The 21,894-nt window shown below is 32.8% G+C and overlaps 1 protein-coding gene across 1 annotated transcript in view; it reads right to left on the bottom strand.

Annotated features, from left to right (window-relative positions):
- Positions 1-21,894, bottom strand: part of Art7 (arginine methyltransferase 7) — a 98,766-nt gene that overhangs the window by 51,306 nt on the left and 25,566 nt on the right. The window contains exons 4-6 of the mRNA XM_035352940.2: positions 20,229-20,337; positions 7,812-7,924; positions 5,325-5,557 (exon numbers count right to left, since the gene is read on the bottom strand). Coding sequence (XP_035208831.1) covers positions 5,325-5,557; positions 7,812-7,924; positions 20,229-20,337 — 455 coding nt within the window. The remainder of the gene's footprint in view (positions 1-5,324; positions 5,558-7,811; positions 7,925-20,228; positions 20,338-21,894) is intronic.

Below are 21,894 nucleotides of genomic sequence, written 5' to 3'. Positions count from 1 at the left end.
AATGTTGTTTATATATAAAAATGTATGCTTAAAACTGCTGATACAAAAACTTCTAAATGGATTAGTGAAACTTAATCTTACATAAATATGATTTTAAAAGCAAAGAAATAATAAAGATCCAAAAGGGTTCAGTTTAAAGGATCATCCAAAAGAGCTCTTTTAACCATCTCGACCCGACTTTTGCATGATTGAAATTTAACTATGAAAAGTAGTTTAATTTAATGTTGACATACTAAAAGAAATGTAATATGAGTATAAAGTTTTTAAATTTTCCCATTTCCTGGAAATCTCCTGGGACAATATGTCCCAATCGTATTGAATAGAATTATTTGTCCCAATCATCTAGGATATAATGATAATCTTACACTGTATGTGAATAAATTATAAAGTTAAATGAAATATACCAAGTATTTATTCTTACAGTACAAGTTAAGTATGATATGGCGTAAAGCAGTCTTTACCAAGTGCAACCTGATACATTTGGTAAATAGGCCAGGTTTCTTTAGTCACATAGTTGCTCCTTAATTCCTTGAAAACACTGCAAATGTAAAAACCCATTTAAAAGTGGGTTTTATTTACCCAATAGGAGATGAAATCTACTCTCTGGTACGTATGTGCCTATTTGGACCGAAAGGGTTAAAGTTTGTGGCTTATCAGTAGAGATTACGAATAGATATGACCCAAGTAGAATAGTGAAGCATTTTATAGAATATTAGATGAATATATATTTAGACTAACAAAGAAACATTATGTACCTTCTGTGTATTTAAAAAAATGAAAAATACATAATGTATTTTCTATGAAAATATTTAATGTTTTTAATTAGATGTATCAAGAATTAAATGTAATCTTATTTAAAATTAAATGTAATTTTATTTAAATCAATCAGTTTAAAAACTTGAAAAAATAATACTTTTAATAACTGCATATCTGTCACTTTTAAATAATTTTGTTAATTAATAACATGCAGATTAAATATAAAAGAATAATCTAATGATAATAATAAATCTTACATTTTTCTGAATGGCAATTGACTCATATGAAAAGTGAAACAATGTATTAAAGCCAAACAAAGCAAAATCATATTTCAAGACAAACAGCCCTTTGGGACTAATAAAGAATAATAAATACAAGAATTCACCTAAATGAAATGAAAAACACCATGAGAAAATGCAGGGTGATAATAAAATAATGTTAATTTATTTGACTTATTAAGTAAGTAAATTAAAAGACTGATGACTAAAATGAGATATGAAAGATTAATGAAATTAACATATTAAGGAATTAAAGACAATTTGCTTAACATATACATTTTAACAACCAACTATGGAAATTGAGTGTAGTAGTAAGTTATTATATTCAATATACATATGTACCAAAAAATATTCACAATTTTCGATACAAATTTATATATATTTCAAATTTAAAATTTTTCATACTTGCTTAAATGAAATGTTATTATTAAATGATTTGATACTGATTTGTTAAACTTTAATGTTTTTCTTCAAGAGAAAATAATTCACAGGATTTAGAACACTTATGCACTTCTTTGCAATGAGCTGCTTGATGATGTTTGCAATGTGCAGCTGGGAGAGGGAAGAAGGTGATTATTTTCTCACTGCTAAGCTGCTGAATTTATATAGCAGATAACAGCTCTACAAAATCAAACAGAAAAACTCAAATTCTCTTCATAACAATATTTTAAGTATGCAAATTTAGATTAGTTATTGTTAGTGGTATAGGGTATAGAGGGTACAGTAGTAGTACAGACCCTCCTGCCCACGGAGTGGCCTCATGGTCATAAAAAAAAGAATGACCCCCCCCAAAAAAATTAACAAATACAAATAAGGAGCAACATATAACAAACACTCATGAACATACGAACAAAAATTCACACAAAGGACAACATCAGATCACAATTCCAATTACACTTCGATTTGCATTGATAAATTTGAGGATATCTTGTGCAAAAAGTAAAAGAGCTTTGATATCAAAATTATCACTATATATAGCATTATCAATTTTATAAAGCTTCCTCTGATCAGCAAAGATAGGGCAGTCCTCCACAAAGTGTTTTGCGTCTTCAATGACATTGCAAAAAATACAAAGTTCATTATTTTGTAAATTGAATCTCTTTAAGAAATAGAGAAATCTCCCATGGCCTGTGAGAATTTTGTTTATATCAATGGTGTTAAAAATAGTCATTTGGTTAGAAATTCTGATAATTTTCATGCATCCTTTATTTTTTGGTGAATTTTCCTACCAGATATTCGATTTATCAATATAAAATTTCTTCATATGTGTGATGGCTATCAGTTTTGATCCTGAAATTTCAATAAAGGGGAGATCCGTATCTGAGGCTGGCATCCTTGGCCAGACAGTCGGCCTTTTTGTTTCCGATATGGCCCACATGAGCTTTGATTCAGTGCAGTTTTACATCTAAATTGCCATTCAAAATTTATAAACAGTTTTTGATTTAAAGATAATACATATGGTATTGTCTGAGCGGGAGAGAGACTGAAGCAACGACAAACAGTCTGTGTAAATATTAATTACATTTTGGAAAACAACACATCTCTTAATCCAAATTAAGGCTTGATACAGAGCCTCAAATTCTGCCTGAAAGGCAGAGTTATAGACATTTATTCTAAATTTCATATAGTCAATTTCGACACCGAAAAAATATACAACAAATGCTGCTCCAATCTTCCCCTCAATCCCAGACCCATCTGTATATATATCGTATGCACTTGAATCAACGCTCTCTTTGTCAAAAAAGTACCCAATTCTTTTAGAAGGGTGCAATAATTGAGCATTAAAATGCTCAAAAACATATTTTGTGACAATATAATCATTATATATTTGAAAATCAATTCAGTTGGTATGTAATAAGAATTCATCCAAAAAGAATTCATACAAAATTGAAAGGGGCAGTCATCCAGCCGAGACAAACGCAACCCAGTGGAAATTGTCCTGAAGCATCTCATGACCGCTAAAGCCCAAGCTCTCTGCATGCTATCAATGTTAAGCCTCAACCTGACAAGCTCCCCTGCTCTATGTCCCCAAGCGCCTATGCTTTACACGATCATTGGCAAAATAACTTCTGGTAAATTAACCTCAGGGTGGAGGATTTTGTTGCTAAGACATAAGCTGAAAAAGTATTTTCATAATACAATAGAATCTGATCTGTTCGCCATTGTAGTTGTTTAAAACATTTGACAAAATTCAATTTATTGTCAATGATAACCCCCAAAAGTTTTATACCTTCAATGAAACATATTCTTTTCCCCAAAAATCTCAGTCGTGGTATTCTAACATTCCTACCACCGTTGGGGAAAAATATAGCATTTATTTTATCCAAACTAAATTTCAGTTTTTCATTCCTTTGCCAACTTTCTAAAGTGTTACATATTTCATTGAAAGATTTCTCAATTTTTCCCAATGAATCGTGTTTAATTAAGATCATGATATTGTCAGCATAAGTGTAAATCTTAACATTCTGGGGAAGTTCACATTTTAATAAGTTGTCAATAATAACATTCCAGAACAGGAGAGCACTGCAGGATCCCTGTGGCAGCCTTTATATATATTAAAAATTGAATCCTTTTTTTATCACTAAAAAATTGAACAAGATTTTCCTCTTGATGAAATAATTTTTAATTAGATAAAATAAATTTTTAGGGATTTTCAGTTTGCTCAAACACTGGAGCAATGACAGCCAATTTACCAAATCAAATGCCACCGAAATATCCAATGATACCAATACCATGTGTTGCTCCTTCTTATTATTTCTAATAAATTCAATGACTTCAAATTAAACATCTTCTGTAGACTTTCTAAAGGCAAATCCAAACTTGCTGCTGCTGAACGCATAATTTCTGTTAATAAAATAAATTAATCTGACTGTAACCAATCTATCCAAAACTTTCCCAAGGAAATTTAAGAGCACTATGGGCCTTGGCTTCCCATTGCATTTAGGAATCAAAATGAGTCAACCTAACTTCCAACTCCAAGGGAAAACAGCCAATCTTAAACAAGGATTATATATGCCAACAAAAAATAATGGAAACATGCCAAACAGTCTTTTAACCAGAACTGAACGTACTCAATCCGGGCCAGCAGCAGCAGAAAGAATTTCTCTTCATAACAATATTTTAAGTTAGCGCAGGAGATTTTAAGCGAGAGATAGCGCAGGAGATTTCGGTTTCAGTGAATCGTCTTCACCACACTGCCAAGCACTATTTTCCAAAGCTTCAAAATCAACAAGAGAGCCCAATTTAAAAATATCACATATATAAGACTCGTTGATTTCCTCCATGCTACCTCCTGGACCATCAGATTATTTAATGATGAGATGAGGTTTTTGTTTTTTGTCCACAGTCTTATAATAGCCATCGAAGTAGTTGGTGCTCTTTAAAAAAGAGTTCACCTTATTCTCTCTTTTGGAATTTTTTATCAGTAGCTTGCATTTTGCCAATTCTTTCTTATATTTTATTCTGCGTGTTCTTTTTGCTTCACACAGACTTAGACATTGCAAACTCTTCTTAAGAGCACGCATACATCTTTTACATTTTCCTGGTTCAGGTATCCACCAAGTAACTTTTCTCACATCTTTCTTCCAAACCAATAATTCTTTAACTATTCTCAATAGCAAAAACTTTTCAAATTCTTCAATTATTTCAAGTAGTTCTTCCTGATCGTGAGTTATTCTTAATTTGTCACTGAGCTTATAGATAGTTCTTTTCATTCTATTGAATAGTCTGCCGACTCTGTGCACATTTTTAGATAGCATAAATTAGTGTTAGTGGTTACTGTTTAGCACCTTTAAGAAGTTCATTTAAAAAGCTCTTCTCAAACTTTTCAGACATAATGTATAATTATTTAAATATAAAATCTAAATATAAAGTCCTTACTTTGTAAATACACTAATTTTCTAAGTAAAATAACATTATTTGCTATCTTCTGTAATGTTCACAAAACCAAAATATTCAAATTTCTATTTTTTAAATCATATAAACCTCAACTAATTAAAAAAAGCTGCCAAAGGTTTCTTTCAATCGACAATTTTGGAATTCTGATTTTTTAACCCCTATTCCAAAATACTCTTAACACTGTACCTCCTTTTTTTTTTTTTTTTTTTTTTTTTTTTTTTTTTTTGGTTGCAACTATATAAAATAATGTTGCAAGTAGATTTAAAATATTCTGCAAAATTTGTAAAGCATAATTACATGACAATTATTTTGAATACCATTAATGAAATGGGAGAAATAGCAGTAATAGGATGCAGAATTATGAATTTAGAAAAAAATTCACAAAATACATACTCAAAAATGCAAAATGGATCTGTCAATGTCTTGAACTTATCATGAGGAAGTTGAGACATCTGCAAATCATGAGCAACAGACGAACCTGGACATTCAGTAACAAATGAAGGAGGAGTGATCATTTTATTAGAATTTATGTGCACTGGTGAAAGTTTCATCCACTTTGATATGAAAGGCGAATCAATAACTTGAATATATACAGATGCTACAGATGGTATAACTATGGAATCTGCCTGAGAAAAAAAATTTAAAAAGGATAAAATATCATTTATAAAACGGGCCATATTTGACTTTTTATAAAAGTAGAGATTACCAATAGATATGGCTCAAGTGAGGTCAATGAGAGGTCAAATTTATGTGGAACTGGCAAAAGCAGCAATTTCCATGCATGGATCCATTTGACTTCTCAAAAGACACAACACTAATTTCAACATTGTATGGTTAATCGTTTTTGAGTTATGCGAAATACATGCATACGTAGGAACAAAAACATCCATTTTTAATCTACCTTACAATCTTTATTCCAAAAAAAAAATCAAAAATGCATACACACTGTTTGTATGACATCTATATATGCAGAAGTTATGCAAGAAAACAGTCAAAATTGATATTTCTATTGAAATCTGATAACCAAAATTTTTGTGATTAAAATATTCCCTGTATTTTGCACAAGGAAGCAATAAAGTGGTTAATTTTTACCTACCCAGAAGAAAAACAGGTTTCTTTTCCAGCAAAATTTTTTTCCAAACAGCAACAGATTTTTACCACTTTCAAAACTCCATCAAACCAGTTAGGATCTGACAATCAAGAAACAAATACGCCACACTATTCCTTAGAAGGGCAGATAGCTATGCTTTCTAAATTTTACTGCAATTCACATTGTAATTTTATCACTCAGATCCAAGTTAGAGGAAGAAATTTTCAAATTTTATCAACCTCTTGATCATTACTGCATCTTTAATGAAAAGCGATTAGTATGTTGTTACTTGGGTGGAAAAATGTCCATTGTGAATAAGCCCGTTATTCATATTTTTAGGAATGAGCAATGTGGTTAGCAGAGCTTAAAACCAGTAGACAATCTTCTTTTTTCGTCCCTTCCTAAAGACGATTCTTTTAAAAACAAAAATAATACTTCTTACTATATATTTTTGTTGAAGGATATGATGAATGAAGTTAATTTTTTCATGAAACTAGTGGCAAAAATTAATTTGTAAAATACCTTTTTTACCGAAATATGGTATGCATTATACACATTTTTTTCATTAAATAAATGTTTTAAAATATATTTTAATGATTAGTCAAAATTATTGTTATAATTTTTATTTTATTTATTTAAATATTTTACATACTTATAAAAAGTTCAGTTTTAAACTTTTAACAATAAGTCATTCAAATAAGAGGTAACTTTTTGGTTGCAAGAATGGCCTGGTAATCCTCTGAGCAACATAGTATTTAAATGGTATTTATTTGCTACATTTATATAATTACATATTTTAGTCTTTGTTTTCACAACCTTCCTCATTTGTAAGGGTCATATTTAGATCATTAATGATAATAACAAGGCAAAATACTTTAAACAATACAGATATCTATCAAGTGATAATAAATTTTATAACCGGATAAAGGTGATCATAATGTTCAAAGGCATAATTATTTTGACATAAAAGTTACTTTTATTTGTTTTTCACATAAAAGTTACTTTAAATGATAAAAGAAAGGTCCTACATTTGCACCAACATGAAAAGTAGTGTATATGTTTTATGTTGTGTAGAGTATGAGCATAAAAATATTGTTGCATTCTACGGGTTAGTGGATTGGGAGTAATTGTCGACACCACTTGATGACAAATTAAAACACAATTTATTCGCCTGTTTTACACAGGAAAGTTCCAAATACATGTTTACAATTGTCGAAGAACTACAATAAACATGCTGAAACAATTAGCCTTCAGGCTTCATGGCAAAGCACTAAAGTACAGCCCCCCAACCCGGTTGATCGCCATCCAGCTAATCTCTGAACTCAATGTACTCTACTACTACTCAAGACACTCCTGACGATACTGCTACTGCTACTCCATGTACAAGCAAGGTATTTATACAGCTTTTGACCTACCTTTGAGAACATTCTCAGAAAAAACCCAGTAAGAACTCCTTCTAGAATGTTCCTGCTCCGCCTATAGCGTATTGCCAATTTTTTTGCCAAACGGGCGATCTCATGCCGAATCTGGCAACCCTACCTTTCCATGTCACTTTCTGGGAACCCTTACCCGCTTTGCGGGGAAGCTATCTTACTGCAGCTGAGCATTTCATAAAAATATAATCATACTTAATATTTTTATCTATATTAAGTACCTTATTACAAAAACAAAAAGTCTAGAAAACTGTATTAATTCTGACCAAACATATAACATTTTGCACAACTAATTTTATGATTATATTATTCCATGCAGAGAACAAGCAACTACTTAAATAAGAAAAAAATTAAAACCTCAATCAAATTCTTAAGAGCATGATGAAATGTTAAAATGGCTCCTTCCCCAATAAGCTCAGTGTCAAAAACTTCAGCAACTAAAATATTAGCTTTTTCTTTCAGGTCACCATCTGTAATAAATAAGTAAATTATAGCTTGGATATATACATAATTTGAAACTCTCACTCAAAATATAATGCATAAAAAAGTACCCTATTTGGAACCATCTAGTTGGAGAACCAATTAATAAAATATTAATTGATTATCCAACCAATTAATAATTATTATAAATTAATAAGAGTAAAATTTACATATCCGACAATAAGTTTTATTTTTTAAATGAACATAAACTTCTACTTCATATAACTATAGAGACTGACGGATTATATAAAAAGTTAGATTTTGGAAATTTAAAAGTAACAAAAGATGAACACCTGCATCATTTAGAACATTTTGGTAACTGGAAGTACAGTAGAACCTCTATTAACATGTCCTCTACCAACCAAGATCTCTGTTAAGCAAGGGGTATCAATTTTAAAAAAATCATTGGGAAAATGCAGTAACATTAGGAAGGAGAAAATAAAAATCAGTAACATTTGCAAATTTGATCAGTGACTGATCACCATTTTTTAAAATAAATCATTTAACACTAGCGTTACAGCATTTTTATAACTATGATCAGCAGTCATTTTGATCATTTGTTCTGAATAGAAGAAAAGGGTTACTTTTCGCTAATATTATATAAAGTTAATGCTTATAACAACATATTTTTGCTTGTTTAACCCTTAACTTCCCACTGTTGCATTTCTGCAACACATTATTATTTTTTTTTTTAATTTAACAGACTCGATATTTTTTTTTAATTACCTACAAATCACTTATTTGAGAAAAAAAAGGTTATTGCAATGAAATACATGCTAAATTTGTCACTAGATAGCAGCACATTTTTTCCAGAAATCACAACAATTATAAAAATCTCTGATGCCTCAAGAACTATGTTTTTGCTATAAAAAGAATCCATTATATTTTATGCTTCCTCTTGTTTATTGACGAAAACAATTACCAGGTAAGAATAAGTCATTCAAATAAGAGGTAACTTTTTGGTTGCAAGAATGGCCTGGTAATCCTCTGAGCAACATAGTATTTAAATGGTATTTATTTGCTACATTTATATAATTACATATTTTAGTCTTTGTTTTCACAACCTTCCTCATTTGTAAGGGTCATATTTAGATCATTAATGATAATAACAAGGCAAAATACTTTAAACAATACAGATATCTATCAAGTGATAATAAATTTTATAACCGGATAAAGGTGATCATAATGTTCAAAGGCATAATTATTTTGACATAAAAGTTACTTTTATTTGTTTTTCACATAAAAGTTACTTTAAATGATAAAAGAAAGGTCCTACATTTGCACCAACATGAAAAGTAGTGTATATGTTTTATGTTGTGTAGAGTATGAGCATAAAAATATTGTTGCATTCTACGGGTTAGTGGATTGGGAGTAATTGTCGACACCACTTGATGACAAATTAAAACACAATTTATTCGCCTGTTTTACACAGGAAAGTTCCAAATACATGTTTACAATTGTCGAAGAACTACAATAAACATGCTGAAACAATTAGCCTTCAGGCTTCATGGCAAAGCACTAAAGTACAGCCCCCCAACCCGGTTGATCGCCATCCAGCTAATCTCTGAACTCAATGTACTCTACTACTACTCAAGACACTCCTGACGATACTGCTACTGCTACTCCATGTACAAACATTTTATGTTCATTTAAAAATAATTTTGATTTTCTAACGGAAAAAGTTTGAAAGAAATTTGATTTTAATTATATGTTGCAGGTCTGCAACATTGGTCTTTGGTTACCATTTTGACATGGCCAAAAAGCGTATACAGTCAAAAGTCGTTAATCCGGACTCGTCGGGACTTCGGCGATTCCGGATTATCGATTTTTCCGGATTATAGATCATCAGTTTAAATCTGGTAAGATGGCATGCAGAAATTACAAAATTAAAAATATGAAACCGTAATTTATGAAATAAAGAACAATTATGATCGAAAGGGTATCAAAATTTACGAAAAGAAAAAGCTTAATATTTATTTGTTTACTTTATTAAACATTTCCTTCAATGTAAGTTGCTTCGTTTCATGTGATAATACTTTCTCTTTAATTCTATTAAACAGACAAAATTTTTTGTTTAGTTACAAAGTTCCACTGTTCAAGTCCTATAATTGCTGTGTTGAGAATACCGACTAATTTGTCAATCGAAATGTTTTTGTTTTCAATAACCTCTGGGTCACTTTCTTCACTATCGGAAGCGAATTATAATGATGAGGAACTTGATTTAAATCATATCAAAGACAGAGTATATCGAGATGAAATACTACACTTAGTACGGAATTATAAACCAAATAAAATAAAAACATCTGCTCTGAAGATAAGGATAGTGCTGACAGATCAACTTCCAATCCGCAGCGTGAAATTAATAAACAGATTTCGGATTTCAAAACATACTTTCGCTTTGTAGATACAAATTACATATTAGTAAATATATATCGGAAATTCTATTTGACATAATCTTTCTAATCTATCATAATCTAATAATGACGTTTCTGCCCCCCCCCTCTGCCGCAGAGCAGCGTGAAATTGATAAACAGATTTCGGATTTCAAAACATACTTTCGCTTTGTAGTAAATATATATCGGAAATTCTATTTGACATAATCGAAAGTTCAAGCTTACTTTTATAAAATTGCTCTAACAGTCTGCAAAAAATAATAAGCCGGATCCAATTCAAAGGTTAAGGAACAACGCAATCTGCAACATTAACTGAATTAGATAACTTTAGCTTAGCGTATAACTCCGTTAGACATTAAACGCGCATGCGCACAAACATATTCGCAGCTGTAAGGATCTTATGCGCTCTCGTAAACGCCTGGGCGCATGCGTAAACGCGACGCATGCGCAGAAAGTTTGTAGCTTTGAGGTCCGGATTATAGATCATTCCGGATTATGGGTGTCCGAATTAACGACTTTTGACTGTACTAACCCAAGATGAAATTGCTAGATATATGAATAATTTGGGCGAATTGGGTGATTTAAGTGAGGATAGTCTTGAATATTCCGCTGATGATGTTCATTTTTTACCAGATTGTGTGTTCAGAATTTGAAAAACATCCGATGATGATGATAATAAATTTGATAGAAATATTTCAGTCAGTGTGTGTGTGTGTGATTATGGCAAAGCCTCGAGAGCTATCTGCCTACGGGAAAGAATGCCTTTGTGGAGGATTTTCTAAGGGAAACTGGCTTGTATACCGGTTAAACATGGGGAAAACCACGAAAACGAACTATCAGTGTTCAGCGACTTTACCACTCGGCCGCTGGTATATTTCAGTCAGAGAACCTTTTTTTAATTTAGCTGTTAAGAATAATAAAACATTGTCAAAGAATATTTTATGGAAAAATCAAAACATTTCATTGATTGAAGAAGAAATAAAATTCCATGGAGATGACACGCTCCCAAGAGAAATTACGGATTTGGACACTACGTACCAATTTTTTAAATATTTATGGATGGAAGAGATCATAAGTAACATTTATGAAGACAGCAAACGATATGCTATTCAAAAGAATCCAAGTAAGCCTTTGACTATATCAGAGAATGAAATAAATCAATATTTGGGTATTTGCATTTATGCATCTCTAGTTCACCTGCCAAACTATAGAGCATACTGATCAGCAGAGCTTGGATTTGATCAAATTAAAGAAACAATGAAGAAATCTGAAATTTAAAAAAAAAAAAAAAAAAAAAAAAAATCTAATGAATTTACAAAAATTCAAATCTCAAGTTGCATTATGCTTATGCAAAATGGGGTACGATCGAAATGCTAAAAGAGGAAGACCTAGTAATACTTCAATAGAACAAATGTCTCAGACTAAAGATGCAAAGGGACTGCCCAATCTGTTCCATGTAAGGACATTCGTAGAAATGATATAAATCATTCGCCAATATGGTCAGAAAAGAATACGGTGCAAGTTTCCAAACTGCAAGAGCTACACTCAAACTGAGTGTGAAAAGTGTAAAGTAGGGGACTTTTTACAATAAAGTCAATAACTGCTTTAAAAATTTTCATTGTATGTAAGGCTAAAGCAATTTATAACAATGAATAATAAAATCCTCATCTAAAAAAAAGTTTTGTAATTTTACAGCACTACCGTGCAATGTTGCACTTCTGCAACAAACAAAAAAATGACCGAAATTCAATTTAAAACTGCTTAATTTTTTTTTTAATATTTTCCCCTTTTATTATTACTTAAGAAGTAGCTGATATAATTTTTTCATAGAAATTTAAAAAATTGGGAAGTTAAGGGTTAATATATAAATAAAGTAAATTGAGTAAATATGTGCACGTAAAAGATAACAAAGAGCAAAATAAAGCAAAGTGAGTAAATATATTAATCAAAGGATAGTTTAATATAACAAAGGGCTAAAAGAGAAAAAAAAAATCACTCTAGATATTTTTCATTTAATAAATTACCCCATAAAAATTTTCCATATGAAATAAATACATTAAAAATTACACATATTAGTACTTACATTACTCAGTTTTGTAGTGCATACAGATTATTATTTTTTTAATTTTACCTGTACAGGTTCCACAGACATATTTTTTACAGTATTCACATATATTCAAAGTTTTGTAGTCTATGCATGCATTTATTTGGCATATTTCATGCTTACGGGAAGGGTTGACGCAAGTACCAATTCTCTTTGTTAGATACAGAAAGTTTGTGAATTTTGGAAGAAATGTACATCTTTCAAAACTCCTCAGCCATATTCAAAATAAAATCACAACAGCTGATATTCTTATATTTACTTGTTTCCTTATAAATTATCTATTATAAGACACACATTTCTTCTTTGCCATTATTAGAGAATCTCGGGGTTAATAATTAAGACAATTAAGTATAACAAACACCAATTTATTTATGAATTAACACACAAAAGAAATAATAAGAGCAGTGAGAGAGTATTTAGCTACAGTGCTTGTGTGAAGCATTCAAAGCTCTTAACTCTAAAGTTTGTTGAGTCACATGACCTGTGACTCAACAAATGCTTATTATTTTTGTGTCTCACATCACGTGACCTAGAGCAGATGCTCCATTTTAAGAATGACTCATGCTGTCTGTTACATCCTCCACTTCTGGCTCCGACGTCGTCCCAAGGAGGAACCAGCAGTATGTTTCCCGGGTCGTCCTCTTCTGGGAAGAGGTTGAAGAGATGATGAACTCGAGTCAAAGCAAGGTCTTAAGGCCAATGAATGATAAGCACCTAGTGGCTCACTTAAGTTTGGAACCTTATAGGCAGTCGTTGAGCTTCGAGTCATAATAACGTAAGGGCCATCTCGACAAGGCATAAACTTAGATGTTTTTTGTTGGGGGGATTTACTTATAGGATGCTTGTAAATCTAAACCCGATCTCCAGGTTTAAACTGGTATCCAGGTCTTCGACCTGCATCAGCACATTGTTTTTGGTAGTCCTGTTTCTTTTCAACTAGTTCCTTCACCTGGTTAACTGGCAAATCTTTTCAAATATGGGTTAATCTCTGCTACAAAATTATCACTGGAGATAATATGCCTAAGATCCTGTGTAACATCGTCCAGTGTATGTAGCCCTCTACCAAATTGGAGGAATGCAGCAGTTTGGCAGGTGGTTTCGCACTTTTGAGTATTCATTGCGAAACGAATCATCAGAAGCTTTTCTACCTAAGAAGAATGTTTGTTGCTCACAAGTAGTGCTAATATAGGTTTTAAATCTCTGGTCTTTCTCTCTACTGGATTTTCTTGAGGGTGATATACTGGTGTGAACACTTGGTCAATGTTAAGCTGAAAACACACTTGCTGTATGACAGCGCTAATGACAGCGCCATTATCACTAACTTCTTAGGCAATTCATATCGTAAGAAAACTTCTTCCATTAATATAATGGCACATTCCTTTGCAGTAGCAGAGGGTAAAGCGAAAAGATCCACCCATTTCGTGTTGCAATCTTCAACAATCAAAATTTACTTTTTTCCATTGTTACTTTAAGGTAATGGACCAAATAAATCAATAGTAAGCGTTTTGAAGCGTTGGCCAAATACTGGTGTCTGGAGCAGACCAGATGGCTTTTGATTGGTAATGGATACACTCGTCACAGCTTTTCACATAATCTGCAATGTATTTGCACATTCCTTTGAAATAATATTTCTGGGAAATTCTTTCAGCACCATAATGTCCTACTGTAGGAGCATCATGATATTGTTTATGAATTCTTTCTCGTTCATGTATTGGTACTACTAGTTGAGCTTCCTCTGATTCAGAGTCTGGGGAATGGCAATATAAAATTCCTTGATTCATTATATAACCTCGTCTGGTCCAATTAGAAAAATTTTCATCTTTGACTTCACTTTCGAAAGCCTCTATGATTTTTTTTATGATCTGTATCCTTCAGATGTTCTCCATGAATTTCTGCTGCACTTCTAGCCGGCATGTCAATGGTTATTCTACAAACTTCACATGATTCTCCTTCATGGTTGCACACAGAATGTGAAAACACATTGGCTACAAAATTAGCTCTTTCAGCAATGTATTCTATCTTCAAATTATAAGACTGTAATTGCATATCCCACTTAGCAAGTCTGCCCGTAGGTGACTTTAAGCTTAAAATCCACCTCAACGGTTGGTGATCTGATGCCACAGTAATCTCTTGACCATCAGTGTAGCCACAGAATTTATTCAAGGCCAACACAACAGCAAGTGCTTCTCTTTCTGTTGTAGAGTAATTTCTTTCAGCGGTGGATAATAAGCGGCTAGCATATTCTATTTGAATGTTCCTCTGGACCTTTTCCTTATAATAACACAACACCCAAAGCATAATTACTAGCGTTCATCCAAATAATGTAAGGCTTTGTTGCATCATTTTGTTTAAAATGGGAGCACTAACAAAAAGTCATTTTAAAGTCTGGAAAGAGTTTTCGTCCTCTGGTCCTCGTGTCCAACTTACGTTCTCCTTAATTAGGCTGCTTAAAAGTTAACGTTTGTTTCACGTTTCTTTGAGCAGGTATCTTCTGTATAGCAGAGGTTTTCTCTGGATCAACTTCTACTCCTTCACTAGTACCAGTGAACAAGATAGTTTACTTTACTGCAAGCAAAACAGCATTTCTAGCGATTTGTGTTAAGTTTAAATTGCAGCAGTCTCTCAAAAACCACTTCTAGATCAGTTGTATGCTTTTCAAATGTCTCTGATAGTATTATAATATCATCTAAATAAGAGAGAACAAGCATATTCATTAAGTCGCTTCACAATCTATCAATTAATCTCTGAAAAGTTGACAGAGCAGTCTTCAGTCCGAAAGGCATTTGAAGGAACCAAAAAGTTCCAAAAGGACAAAAAAATGCTGTTTTGTCTCTGTTTGTAAGACAAACGCTGACTTGATGGTACCCAGACCATAAATCGATGTTTGACATATATGGTGTATGTTTAGCAGCATGCAGTAAGTCATATCGTAACCCTATTCAATCCATGGTAATCAACGCAAAGTAGGACTTTTCTGAATGATTTGGGCACAAGAACCACTGGTGTAGCGCAGGGAGACTTACATTCTTCTATTATTTTCTTTTCCAGCAGATCATCAAGCTCCTTTTTTAAAATCTCCTTCTTCGCTGGAGACATCCGGGGGGTACTGAAACTGGAGAATTATTCCCGGTATTTATGTAGTGTTCAATATAAGGAGTTGCTTCTCCCCGTGGTTGGAACATAGTTTCAGATTTCGTCAGTAGAGCATTAAGTTTTTCCCTTTAGTTTTTCGTAAAATGTCTTACTCTCTGAATCTCAACATATTGAATTCTGCATTACTTTCTGGATGTTCGGATGGTTTCGAAACATCGTCACTAAAGCTAAATTTCTATTTAGGGTTCTCGTGGAAATACCATCTATTATTCAGAAGGTCTAAAACAATTCCAGTGCTATGCAGAAATTCAATTCCTAAAAGCATTATGTTATCTTTTGCTATAGGTAACACAAATAAAGTTATTGGGAAAGATCGTCCTTCAATTTCAATATCTATTTGGGTCATATACACTTCTATTTCCTTCTGGAGACCATCGGCGAGGGTAACATTCAATTCTAGTCCTCTTTCTCTCAAAAGATGATACAGTCGAAGGTCTTTAATCTGGATTCGTCGGGACTTTGGAGATTCCGGATTATAGATCATCAGTTTAAATCTGGTAAGATGGCATGCAGAAATTATAAAATTAAAAATATGAAACCGTAATTTATGAAATAAAGAGCAATTATGATCTAAAGGGTATCAAAATTTACAAAAAAAAAAAGCTTAATATTTATTTCTTTACTTTATTAAACATTTCTTTCAACGCGCACATGCGTAAAGCCTACATTACGCATAGTTGAAATTAGAAAATTGCAACTCTATTTCATTTGTATTCGTGATATTTATAATGACGAGGAATTTGATTTAAATCATATCAAAGATGGAGTACATTGAGATGAAATACTACATTTAGTAAGGAATTATAAGCCAAATAAAATAAAAACATCTGGCCTGAAGATAAGGGTAGTACTAAAAGATCAACTTCCAGTTCATTGCGCGCCGGAACGTCCCCCCCCCTCGCGCAGAGCAGTGTGAAATTGATAAACAGATTTCGGAATGGTTAGAGAAACAAAGGAGCCTTTATCCATTTTTTGCAGCAATTCCACTTTTTATTTGATGGGCATCGAAACATGTTTTCTTTTTGTAGATTCTTTGGCAGCTCCAGCATCGGAAATTCTATTTGACATAATCAAAAGTTCCAACTTACTTTTATAAAAATGCTCTAACAATTTGGAAAAAAAAATAATAAGACGGATTCAATTCGAAGATTAAGGTACAACGCAATCTGTAACATTAACTGAAATAGATAATTAGATAATTTTAGCTTAGCTTATACTATCCGTTATACATTAAAAGTGCAGCCGTAAACATATTATGCGCATGCGTAAAGGTATTACGCACGAGTCAATGCATAATCCATTGACGCATGCGCAGAAAGTTTGTAGCTTTGAGGTCCAGATTAACGACTTTTGACTGTATAATGTTTCTCCCACTACAGTATGGCTGGCTCCAGTAACAGCACACATGATTCCAGTTAACATTGTTTATTTTTGCTCTCAAAAGAGTCGTCTGGTGTTCCTCAACAGAGAATGTCTGAAAGTGTATAGGTTTAACATTGGCTTCTGCTTCTTAGAAGAAGGGGAGCAGACCATTTAGCCTTAATAAAGGCTGACTTCCCACACCCATAGCAACTAATGGGTTGTCGATCTTCATTTTTTACATTATCTCTTGATGAGACATTTTTAGTAGGCTGAGAGTTACCTCTAAAATTTTGGGACCGTCTCATTGTTGAAACTCAGTTATTTCCCTACTAAAATTTTTATTTCGTACATATCTAATTTCTCAGCGAGCTAAAGTGGATTGTTTCACTTCAAGTTATCCAAAAAGTTTTCTTTATAATCTGGAGGGCCTTTTTTCTTATTTTAATCTGCCAATATAAAATTCTTTAACTGCTCAAACATCGTGACTTTTGATTCCTTAAGCCTATCATCAAAATAGTTTTGTAAATCAAAGTAAAAGTCTCTCCAGGTGTTTTCAGGATTTTTCTTATGTTGGGTAAGCAGTTGTCGAAAATTCTGAGCACTCAATTTGAAGCGCTTTAAGAGAATTTGTTTAATTTTCTGATAGTTTTGAGCATCATCAGAACATTCTTTAGCAATCAGTTTCGAAACATCAGTTAGCAGAAGACCAACAAGGTAAACTACACATTTTGAAATTGGTACCTTCAGAAGGGGTAATTGCCTCTCAAACAAATCCAGAAATAACTCATATCAGCTGTTTTAGGATCAAAATTAGGAATTAACTTGTTCAATTCTAAATTAGGCATTGCTGTGTCTGCAAAAGAAGATACCTTTTCAGACTCCAATCTACTAGCAGTAATAGTAGATTGTAATTTTAATTTCTCCAATTCAAAGAAACATTCATTTTCTTTCTCTCTCTCAGCATACTGTTCTATTTCTCTCCTATCATTTATGATGCGGTTCAAACATTCTTTTGTAAACTCTGCATTCTGCATAATATGTGAGACTAGTGATTATAGCCTTACTTATCTTACGAATTTTAAAATTTTCCTCACTATGCATAGTGTCTCCGCTAATTAAACTAAATCTTGTTTCTTTTTTTTGCTAAATAAGCCATGCTTAACTGAAAGTGGATAAATTTTCTCAAAAAGTACATCTCTAACTTTTAGTATGCTAACATATAACATATACAGTCAAAAGTCTTTAACTCGGACACCTATAATACGGAATGATCTATAATCCGGACCTCAAAGCTAAAAACTTTCTGCGCATGTGTCGCGTTTACGCGTGTGTGTAAGACCTTTACGGTTGCGAATTTGCGCGTGCGCATGAGCATAATATGTTTACGCATGCACGTTTAATGTATAACAGATGGTATAAGCTAAGCTAGAATTATCTAATTCATTTAATGTTGCAGATTGCATTGTTCCTTAATATTCGAATTGGATCCGGCTTATTATTTTTTGCAGACTGTTAGAGCAATTTTATAAAAGCATACTTGAACTTTCGATTATGTCAAATAGAATTTCCGATATATATTTACTAATATGTAAAGGATCTACAAAGCGAAAGTATGTTTCGAAGTCCATTAAACAAAAAGTGGAATTGCTGCAAAAAATGGATAAAGGCATATCCTCTGTTTCTTAACCATTCCGAAATCTGTTTATCAATTTTACGCTGCTCTGCGGGGGGGGGGGGGGGACATCGCGGCATGCAATGAACTGGAAGTTGATCTGTCAGCACTATCCTTATCTTCAGGGCAGATGTTTTTATTTTATTCAGCTTGTAATTCCTTACTAAATGTAGTACTAGTACTTCATCTCGATGTATTCCGTCTTTGATATGATTTAAATCAAATTCCTCATCATTATAAATATCACGAGTACACATCAAATAGTTTTCTGGTTTCAGTTTTCTAATTTCGACTATGCGTAATGTATGCTTTACACATGTGCACGTTAAAAGAAATGTTTAATAAAGTAAACAAATAAATATTAAGCTTTTTTTTTTTTTTTTTGTAAATTTTGATCATAATTGTTCTTTATTTCATAAATTACGGTTTCATATTTTTAATTTTGTAATTTCTGCATGCCATCTTACCAGATTTAAACTGATGATCTATAATCCGGAAAAAGCGATAATCCGGAATCGCCGAAGTCCCAAAGAGTCCGGATTAACGACTTATAATTGACTGTATAAGTTTAAAAATATTTTTATATGCATTTAATACACATCAAATATATATATTCAAAAGCAAAACATGAAATAAAGTAGTAATTCATCTTACATCACTTTCTATTGATTGCTTGAAATAACGTATAAAATACACAATTCTCAGAACATAAACTGATATAGGATACTTTCAGTAATTTAGATTAATGCAAAATATAGCAACTTGCAACTATATATTTCAATACGTTTTAGGCAATGTTACAGATTTTGTATTTAGTTGGCTTTTTTTTTAATAGAATTGTAATTAAAATTGTTTTATTTCCCCGTGCAATGCAGCGCATGACGAATTTTAAGAGAAAACTACACTGGAAAAGTAAAAATACAAGAGCACATGCATTTAACATTTAATAAGTTTATCTTCATAATTAATATTTAATTTGAATAAATGTTATTGACTACAATGTTAACTGTAACATAATTCTACGCTTTTTGCTGTCCATAAATTGCTAGAACTCTCTGATGTGGCCAATTTAAAAAGCTATAAAAGCCAGAGAACACCTCAACTCAATTGTTATAGATAGTTGTTGTTGTTTACTTAGCTGCTGTAATTGTGAGATCGGATTAGCTTTCTCTGTGCTTTGGATTGTGTTCTATTTAATGTTTTAGTAGTTTAAAATATAACTACTGTGTGATATTCTATTAATACCTGTGAGGAAATATACAGCGTTTTGTCATATTTCCTGTGATAAGTTAATAAATTTTATTAATTTTTTATCGGACTTATGCATTCAATCTATTACGAACCCGTACGCATGCAACAATATGTTCATACATGGAAGGGTTTGGTTACATTTAACAATACAGTACCTCTGATGTTTATCAAAGAGCATTTAATTATTTCCCTTCTGCAACAAATATCTATTCGTGAAATAAAACTTCTCTTTAAGTAATGTTCTTGCATTATTACAAAGCCCATTTAAATGGAGGGTTAACATATAAGAAATAATTACTGCATGAAAGATTATATGCAAATAATAGCTAAACAGTAATTTTAATGATTTCAGTAAGTACCTGGACCAACTGTCAGCTGTGAAGAATGTTTCAACAAAACCTTTATTTTATCTGCAAAACCATTTTCCTTAATTACAGCTTCAGCACATTTTCCAACAGGGCCAAAAACCTATAAATAGTACATATCATATGGTATGTAATATGTTGCAGTAGAAATAATACTTTTGATGTAAAACGATTAAATCCAATCATTTTTAGCTGGTTTCTTGAAGAAAAAGAACTGTAATCTATGCACAACAAAATTTTATATACTTTCTTACATATAATAATTTTTAAAAAATAATTTTTAAAACCACAACAAATAGAAAAACAATGTGCAAAAACATGAACGCATGCATATAAAATATGCTTCAATAAAAACCAATGACATATATTTATCGTTAATAACATACTGAAAGGGTGCTAGTATTCAGAACCAGACTGGTAAGATCCACTATCTAATAATCGGTTACTTTTAACAGGCTAATAATACAACTTCTAGAACAAGATACCAGCAAGAAAATATTTGACATAGGGAATTCATTTTAGTGATTTTGAAAACTGTGTAGGATATTACTGTTATTTTTCACTAATCAGTTATTTATGCTTTGGATCTTTACTTTTCATTTCCCACTTTCGTTTCCCTACCAGAATGTAAATTAGGCAGCAAGAGATAGTACTTATGTTTTGGCAGTTTGATTCATAGCATGTTCTGCATCTCGAGGCCATGTTATTAGGTTGCTGCTAACTTACACTGGTGTGCAAAAATTAAGGACGAAGTCGAAAAATTCGCATATTAGCTGAACGAAGAGGCAGAGCGGACAGAAAGACCAATCAGGAGAATAAGTAAGGTGATGTGCGGTAGCACATGCGCAGATATGCAGGTAGACGTAATGGGGGAGTGTCTGAGTAGTATAAAGCATGTTGTCGGTGTAAGATCAGTATTTCTGGCAAAGAGATTGCACGCCGTATAGCAATTAAAATCACACCGAGTTGCTGCCTCAGCAAGAAATGGCGAATAATCAATATGTTAGACGACATCTGGATGCTTTTACCCAAGGTCGAATCGTTGGGAAGTTGGAGGAAGGCTGCAGTGTGACAAGTGTGGCTGCAGAGTTCGGAATTGCTCACAGCATCTTTTCACGACTTTGGAGACAATTTCAAACTACAGGAACAGCTATCCTGGGGTTTAGTAGTGGTCGTCCACGAGGAACCACACTCGCAGATGACCGGTATATTGCCTTAGAGGCCAGAAGAAACAGACGGCAGACAGCGGGAGAAATCGCTAGACGCACGACACAGGCGACTGGACAACCGATATCGCGTTTTATCCTGGCCAGAAGACTGCACGGTGGTGGTCTGTTTGCATGATGCCTTGTACAGTGTGTACCTCTAATGCCTGCCCATCGGAGAAGGCATTCTCTGTGGTGCCGGGAACACCGGAATAGAAGAGACAATGTATGGGGACGAGTACTCTTTACAGATGAGAGCAGATTCAGTCTGAGTAGCGATTCTCATCGTATACTCATCTGGAGAGAGCGGGGAAGCCGCAATCATCCCTCGAATATCATTGAAAGGGACAGGTGTGGAGGTGGCGGTGTTCTCGTTTGGGGAGGCATCATGCTTGGTAGTTGTACAGACCTTCACATCTTCGACGCAGGTTCAGTCAACGGGACCCGTTATTGTA

The sequence above is a fragment of the Stegodyphus dumicola genome, chromosome 8 (assembly GCF_044657685.1).
Source record: "Stegodyphus dumicola isolate Sdum_Otavi_A_Nest chromosome 8, ASM4465768v1".
NCBI classification, from domain to species: domain Eukaryota; kingdom Metazoa; phylum Arthropoda; class Arachnida; order Araneae; family Eresidae; genus Stegodyphus; species Stegodyphus dumicola.
This window is presented reverse-complemented; position numbering and strand designations above follow the sequence as displayed.